At 40.1% G+C, this 8,819-nt stretch overlaps 1 protein-coding gene across 1 annotated transcript in view; it reads right to left on the minus strand.

The window, feature by feature from the left end:
- Positions 1-2,916: 2,916 nt before the first annotated feature.
- The window catches only part of LOC108578665 (neuroligin-4, Y-linked-like), a gene marked incomplete at its 3' end in the record, with an annotated part of 26,786 nt that continues 20,883 nt past the window's right edge, over positions 2,917-8,819 (minus strand). The window contains exon 2 of the mRNA XM_017942040.1: positions 2,917-3,114. Within this exon, the coding sequence (XP_017797529.1) occupies positions 2,917-3,114 (198 nt within the window). The remainder of the gene's footprint in view (positions 3,115-8,819) is intronic.

Consider the following 8,819-nt stretch of genomic DNA (forward strand, 5'->3'; position numbering starts at 1 on the left):
CTCCTCCGCGCCGTTACTCTCCAAGAGGGGTGAATTACCCGTGACTCGATTAAAGAGACGCGATTCCTCTGGCCGGCCGAAGAAACTCTTTTGATCTCTCGTCTCCTCTTTTCCACGCTCTTCATCGCGTTTCACCGGGTATCTGCTTCCAGATTCTCGCGCTTTTAATATTCAAATAAATCCACCCCGTCCTCCCTTCGCCTATCTTTCAATCGCGACCGCTGAACATTCGCCAAACACCCCCTCCTCTCTCTCTCTCTTTTTTTTTTCAACGTATGTACGCGCGTGTACGGATTGAAGTGTGCTTTGGAATTTATCAGGGAAATGTTTACCTCGGTTGCTGCGAGGATGCGCTGGGATCCTGATGGAATACGTGTCTGAGGGATCTGTGCAATTTTATGGATAATTCATCCGCATGTATTCTCGAGCTTGATTGAACTACTTACATACGTGCTACGGTGGAGCAATCTGAAACATTTAGAACTGTCTGATTTGGTGGTGTTTGTGATTGGAAAATAATTGGGCTGTGTTGTTTTATGGGAGCTGTAACACTGTCGTTCGTAGGTATTAGGGCATCTTTTATGTTCGTGTGGGAATTATGACGCTGAGGAATATATTATATTGTAATTTCGGGTGGGTGTTTGTTTGTTTTTGTATAGGAAAAGTGGATAAAGGCTAATTTATTAATTGGATATTCGGTCATAAAACACTTCAAGGCAGGCAAGGCGAGGGATTAGTCGACACGGCCTGCAAATTTAATTTCCAACAGTGCAATAACCAAAACCCTCCCATCTGGCTACCAGAAGCGGCCAACTTAGCGACCGACCAGGAAACAGTAGGGATTCCCTGCAATATAACAAACATTTTTTAGCAACAATCTCCCTACCTTCTCGACACCCTACCAGAATATTGGAACACCAATGGACACATCTCGACCACCTCCACTACACATTTAGACAGCAAATCAGAACACACACAGAATATATAAATTGACACGCACAGACACTCAAACATTATTATTATTTTCGTAACACATCATACCTTTCGATATACATTCGACACATATATCGTTGTTCAATATTGTGTTTGATACAATCAAAAATTCATACAGTCCACTATCCAATTGCATACTTCGAAAGACTTCACTGGAATCCACTAAAAGGAAACCAGTTCGAAGTCCGCGTCATACTATCGTCGCGGAAATACTCGTCGACGCTGTGACGCGATAACATAGGATGTTAACTCTCGTTCATAAGTATTAGGACACTTATTGTATTCGTGCAGAATGTATTACATAGATGATTCAAATTACATTTCTTAGCCAAAGCTAATATTACATATTAGTAAAAATATATACATATGTATGTGTACTCGTTATACTTGGAGATTCTAGAATGAATTTTTTTTTTTTAGGATCTTAACCCTTTGAACTCCAAATTTCTTTTTATATTTTCTTTTCAATAACTCCCTATTATTTTAAGTAATTTATTTGAAATGTACTTTAAAAGACATTTCGTTGATAGGAGTCAACTTTAATCAATGTTTTTTGCTAATTATATTGAAAACAGCATTAAGGGACATCTATATGTGTATCTATTGCTTATCCAGGTAAAAAAAGACATTGCAAAGTGTAATACATATTTAGACTGATAATTTAAAAATTATTTCATTTATACATGTGAAGAAAACTGATGTCGAGTCACACTCGACAAAGGAGTTCAAAAGGTTAATAAATTTGTAATGATTTTTGCATATCAATGTATTCAATAACTTTGTGCATTAGTGTATTCAATAAGTAGATTTTAGTAGAATTCAGTAGATTTCAGAAGATTTTAGTAAAATTGAGTAGATTACAGTAGATTTCCGTAGATTTCAGGAGCTTTCAACAAATATTAGTGGTTCTGCAGATTTTAGTAAATTTTAGTAGATTTCAGCAGAGTTCAGTGGATTTCAATAATTCTCAATAGAATTCAGTACATTTCGTATGTTTCACATTCAGTAAGTGTCCTAATACTTATGAACAGGAATGTACACTACTGCTACCACGTACTTGTTAAGATATTTCCAAGAGTTTCTGATTTTTCAAAAAAGTTTCACTTTCAAGGACTTTCTATCTTTTGCCTTTTGATTTCTTTCAAGCCTCCGTTCAAGTTCCGACATTTTTCATACTTCCACGTTTCTCTTATTCCTACTCCTTTCTTTCTCCATAGAAACTCTCACAATTTCTCTGCTACTCGTAACTAACTCGAATTAACCTCGTACGAGTACTTAAAACGCGAATATACAAACTGCAATTAAGAAATACTTTACATTCGCAAGTTAACGATGTTTATCACTCGGTACTTTTGCTCGTGACGTACAAAAAAGTGTCTCACTTATCCATCGTGCGCTTACAGTGGAAAGATTGGGCGAGTACAAATTAGAAATTAAGGGAAACTTTTTCAACGTAGATTTATGGCGAGCTTAGACTTTAAGAGTTTTCCCCCTGCTTTTTACGCCTTAACGCTGAATACTTTCGGTGTTTCCACAAGGGGAAGCCTGGGAAATGTTCCGGCACGATGATAGAGGACGTTCTCTCTTAATTATTTTCTCTAAATACAGTAGTGCACACACAAGCGTCCGCAGTCGGGACCGAATGCGGACGCTTAAGTGGGGAGGTGACTTTTGCGAATTTAACTAGACAAAAGAGAGGAGATGTGCTGTGTGGGATACCGATATATCAAGTGTCAGTTGTTCACATTCAGGAGTCGATGTCGAATTACTTTGTTTCACACGGCACGCTCGAACTCCACTTCGAAGTCCCATCTCCAAGAATTGGTGGGGATAGCGACGGACGCTTAAGTGTGCAAAAATGTGGACGCTTATGCGTGCAGTACTGTACACACTTTCTGATTTGAAGTATAAAAATTGACTTACCGTCGGGAACCGCATGGCTGGTCATTAGGAAGTTGACACAGGCTGCACCAGTCCCATGACCGATTAACGTCACGTTTCCTGGATCGCCGCCGAAGTATCCGATATTCTCCTGCACCCAGTGTAGCGCCGCGATCTGGTCCATCAGCCCGTAATTCGCTGGCGAGCGTAAGTGCGAATCCGTGTTGGCGTTTAGAAAGCCTGTAATCAAAACACGCCCGCTTATGCCAGTTTCCCCACGAGTCTGGTTTTCGCGGCGATCCGCCGCGGAACCGCGATTCAATTATCGCCATCCCCATCGTAATCAGGATTAGTCCGTATCGGTGTACTTAATTGCTCGACGTTAAATTAGTTTCTTTGACCCTGTCTTTGGTTTCACTTTGTCACTGCAATTCTCTCTTTTCCCCCTTCTTTCTACTTGAACTATTCGCTTTTTCAACTTTACTTCCTTGCTTTTTTTTTTGTAGTCTCGTTACCTTTGATTTATATTTGTACCTCTAACCTGTAATTATTTCGTTTTTTTTTTACATTCACTGAAAATGGTTATTCTTTAAGTTAAATATTGGGTTGCTGCATGAGTTCTGTTTGCTGTTTCGTTCGCATAAATCACATATGGGCAACCCCCGGCCCTGATCTATTTCAACGAAGTTTGTCTTCAGTCTTTGCATTAAATTGTTATGTCGTTTGTCGTGTACTCGCGTCGGTTTGAGTTATGTTTCAAACTTGGATCACGAGAGAAAAATCGGACTGTTTTCTAACGAGGTCTGAAGCGATCCTGGAATACCCTTTCTCCAACGTTATAATATAAACGACTTGATTATGCGTTCAGCGCTCGGACTGATTCAATACTTGGTTGTTTAACGTTCAGAATGATACTGATTCGAAATTCAGAGGAAGTCACGCATCTCAGCTACTGAGGGCGGAGTTTAATTTTGGAAGTGAAAAATGGGAGAAATAAGAACATTAAGTATTGGTCGTAGGGTGTGGTGGTGGGAAGTGGTGGTAGAAGGATGAGGTGTCGGGGTTTTGGGGAATTCCGAAAAAAAGGAGATAGGACATGAGAGAAGGAAGACACTAGTTCAGTAATTGGAAAATCGGGACAATGGTTAATAAACTGAGTTCTGGTGGTGAAATTACCGAGGGTACGCGCTTAATAACGGCCCCGGCTAATCCTATGGGTCGCGGATTCTTCAGGCCCGTCTTACAATTTCCTTAAGCTATAAAAATAAAAGGAGAAAGGCTCGATGCGAAAATAGACAAAAAAATGTTCGGTACGGAACATCGTTCGTTATATTATAAAATTTACGTAGAGCTTTATACCAAAGCATTGTATCATAAATAAATGGAATATGAAGTAGCAACTTGTTTTAATTCATTTAATATTCATTTATTTTATTTAATAATTTGGTCCGGCCCTTGACTCGGAGACAGAATGATAATTTGGCCCCCGGAACTAGGAAAGGTTGCCCATGCCTGGTATAAATGGTCTATCCGTGACGATTGGTTGAGGAAAATGCAGAATTGACTGTCTATAAGGTTGCGTCTGAGCTTGGAATTCAAAATTCAACAATACATAAGATATTTATATTTAATAATTTCATCTACATTCTATTAATTAATACAATCTCTTATAAATCTACGAACTTAATTGACACGTTTGTAAATTAGTGCATATTCATAAAAGCATTTGATAACTAATAAGTAGACTAATATTTATTTGTTATTAAGAACATATTTTAATATAATTCAGATATTCTAGTGTAATAGTTTAATTTTAGGAGGCCGAGCTTATAAATTTGTAGACGTATCATTAACTAATCAAAGTGAAATTGGTGTAATGGGTTTCCACAATAGCGGATTTATTAAACAGTGGACAAATTTAATGGACCGCGTCTCTGTGTCTATGTTTCGCTTCGTCGCCTTTGATTTTTTGAATTTCCGATCACTACGAAACAATTTAGACGGAAAAAACTTGAATAATTTCGAAGCCGTAAAAGGTGCAACGAGTTCTCTTTTTAATGATAAATGCGAAAAGTTTGATGAAAAATGCAAAAACAAGTTCCACATATATAGGCGAGAAACTGTCATAAATAATGATGGCAAATAGAAGCTGTTTCCAAAAATGTACTCTAACTGACAAAACTTATGCAGCAACCTAATACATCTATCGTAAAAGTAGCTTTATCTTGGATCGGTATAATTAAATTCCTCAGCCAGCATACATTTCACGAAAATGGAATAAGAGAGGAAAAAAAATCCTTCCATCTCCTCTGAAAAACGCAATACACGAGTAAGAAGACCCTCTCAACAGCCTCCAAGATGGAGCGTCGCGAGATGAAACGCGAAATATCTTCGAATCGACGACGTTCTTGACCTACACTCCGATCCGTGTCTATATAGACTATCTCACGTCTTTGCACATAAACGCACCTAAACCAATTTCCGAGCATGTTTTCCCCCTTTTTCTAAAAAGGAGGCAAGTAAGAAAGGAAGGTAGATTATCGTTCAAAGGGAAATGAAGGTACTCGACGCGCGAAAGGCACTTTTCCATTACCGAACAGCCATCGCTTTTCTGGCTAGTTGTGCTTCCGTTTGCCATAAATACCATCGAAGGTAGATTATCGTTCAAAGGGAAATGAAGGTACTCGACGCGCGAAAGGCACTTTCCATTACCGAACAGCCATCGCTTTTCTGGCTAGTTGTGCTTCCGTTTGCCATAAATACCATTTCAATGGTGCTACATCGATTGATAGCGATATCTCGCGACCGTTCGAACGATATGCAAAATAGAACACGCCAGGGTACCGATGAATAAATCGTTCGATTATTTGATCGGCAAACCCGAGCCCGTTCCCAGATTCATTGTCGTTTAATTGGACCCGATGGTTCGCAGAATTTCATCCAGTTGAATTTTTATTTCCTAGCCTTGTTTTTTTTTCTTCGTCTCTTCCTCTTGTTTTGGTCACTCCGTGTTCCCGGAAATAGCGTCGCAACTATTAACGAACTCTTCATTGACGTGAGAGGAATTTTTTATGCCCGCTTAAAGCCGCTCGATCGAAATTGATTCTACCGCTGTGGGAAGCTTCGTATTGATGAGGTGGACCTTAACGTTTCAGAGTTTCTTGTGTAAGCTTTCGTGGTTTTCGAGACTGAGCAGGTGTAGTTTAAACTGAAATGTATTTAATAGATAATAAAACTGTAGGGGATTTATGTGAGGAGGGGTAGTAAACTCGAACGGACTTTTGACTATGCTATATTTATTAATACTTTATACTGCTAGGTGCTACGCTAAGGATGTCGCTCAATCAATCGCTGGATTCACACTGCCTTTCGCTCCCTCGCATTCGCCCTAATGTCATCTTGCATACATGCACACTTTTCGTTAGAAGAAAACACACACGCACTCACGCACTCCTCGCCTGATTACTAAAACTAAACATTCGTTCAATATCTTTCGCGCTATCCCAAACACTCGACCTGACACGCCGGTCCTTACCGCTTACGGCTTAGACCCTCACATCTTCACACAGACAACGCATTCATACAAACAACGCACTCACGCTCGGTCATCCCTACAAAACTCTAATGTAATTCCACGCAAGATTGCTCTATTGTCTGCGACATTGTCACCACAATGATTTTCATTAACTATGCTGTGACTCTCTTATTATGTTCTCCACACTGTCTTACTGACTTTTCTCTGTGGACCCGCGCACACATCTTCCAGACTCTTTTATCCTTGCACTCACACATTTTCTAACTATCTCCCTATTACTATTTTTCTCTCATTATTTTCCTAGACCTTTTAATTCTCAAGAAATTCCAGAAAATGTGTCTTCGATCACCTAATTTAAGGGCATTTTTCACACCTTCGATGTGAACGATTGCCCATAAATCGGCTTGTGTGAGTTCGATATGTTCCCTTGCTAATATAATTTCACGTAAAACTATGCTACAGTCTCTCAAAACCACAATGACTCTCATTAACTATACTGTGACTCTTTGATTCCACTCTGTTCTCTACACTGTCCTACTACACTGACTTTTCCACTCTGACTCCACACACGCATCTTTCACTCGCTTTTATTTTTGCACTCGCATATTCTGTCTCTTTCTGTTACTATTCTCCTCACATTCTACGCAGAAATTCCTCGGAGACATTCAGTCACATCCACCCAAATCCTTGGGTGGCCACGCACACTCCGTTCACACGATATTCTCAAGTATAGTCGGTGGAACCGATATAGTGAGATCGTAAAATCAGTCAGGTGTCAAAGTAACCAAAACAGCAATTCGAAGGAGATAAGAAGCTCGACTCCCGCTCAAAGCCGTTCGATGTCAACTCGGAATTGCCACTTCCATTTCGGTATATTTAAAAAATTTGTCTGCGACTTAATCGTTTAAGTCCTACTCCAATTAAATCCTTGTCCTATCGAACAAGAGGTGACAGTGTTTAATACCGCACAGCTTAAATGAAAGATTGAAAACAGAAATTTTAAATATCAATTCACAAATGATGAATGGTACTGGATGCGGCTACATCAATCTGTGTCGCCGTTTAATGCTCTAATTTACGACCTCGCTATTTCGCTTCCACCGACTATACTCTCTCCCAACACTCTTCTTTCGCACCTTTATCATTCTCCATTCACGCATCTCTCGTTCCAAACTGAACACGCACAGAAATTCTACCACTCCTACATGATCGTTTTCCTTAACTTTCTCTTTATGCATTCTTCCTGAAGGCAATAATTTTTTAGGAAGATACATCGTACCTTCGAGGTCTGAAGGAAAATTCATTTCTCTTTTAAAGGAACGATAGAACCCACTTGTTGTGCCTAACACCTCGAGAATATACCTTATCCTCTTCTCTACAGAACGTCCCAGAAATTTCGCAAGGACGGAGAATGAATTTTCAGCGGGAACAGTCTCTGAGAGGCTGGCGTAGTAAGTCAAACTTCCGAATGATAACTTCGAACATCTGTTGCAATACTTAGCGAGGCAATAAAGAGTTTAATAAGTTCCCACGGAGAAACTTTCCAACCGGTTAAGGAGCTTTAACTTTAAAAGGAACTTGCACTCGTTCGACTACAATGATTCAATTGACGAACTTGTGAAATACAAGGGTGAAAGAAGAAAAAAAAGCAACCCCCATTTTTTCTCTCCTCCATTTCTTTCTGTGTGCCTGTTCGATGGAACGTGTAAACGAATAAATAAATAAAGGGCGCTAGGTAGGAAACGCGGTTCTTTTGGCGAAGCTATGGAGCAATGGTGCCTCGACGAGTCAGCCCTCCAACGTTTTCCACCCTCTGGCAATTGCTCGTTTGCGCGACGATAAACGAAACGACTTCTCGCCTGGAAATTCCTTTCTTCCTCCTATCCCCTTCACGTTGTTCGCTCGCATTTTTCCAACGGCGTAGACGAGCCGGCCGAATTATCGGTTTGGCAACGGTTCCCGGTGGAAACAGGCGGCGAAATCACGTTGACCTATATTCCCCCGAAGCCGTGAACGAGAATCCACTTACTACATAGGTAACGTTGCGCACCGTACAGACGGAAAAGTCTTTTTATCGTTGGAATTTTGAGAATAAGGTGTTATCGGTATGATAACGAAGTTCGGTAACGATTTCCGCTGTTATCTGCTAGCGGGAGCACGTTCAAAACAGATTCCGAGTATTGTCTGACGCGGGTATGGTATAGCGTTGAGTAATAGCGTTGTAAATTGAGTAACAGGGCTGCAAATTAATTCTGAGTCTCGGTGGAAGCTGGAAGCAGTGTATTCTACGTTTTACTCGTGGATTAATAGTCTCGAGGAGATCGTGTTAATGGAAAGTTTCGAAATTGAAACGACTCTTTTGCATAAAGGGGATGCTTAATAGTTAATCTTGGTGCTAACTTATGATAGA

This window comes from Habropoda laboriosa, unplaced genomic scaffold (assembly GCF_001263275.1).
Source record: "Habropoda laboriosa isolate 0110345459 unplaced genomic scaffold, ASM126327v1 scaffold52, whole genome shotgun sequence".
Lineage (NCBI taxonomy): Eukaryota > Metazoa > Arthropoda > Insecta > Hymenoptera > Apidae > Habropoda > Habropoda laboriosa.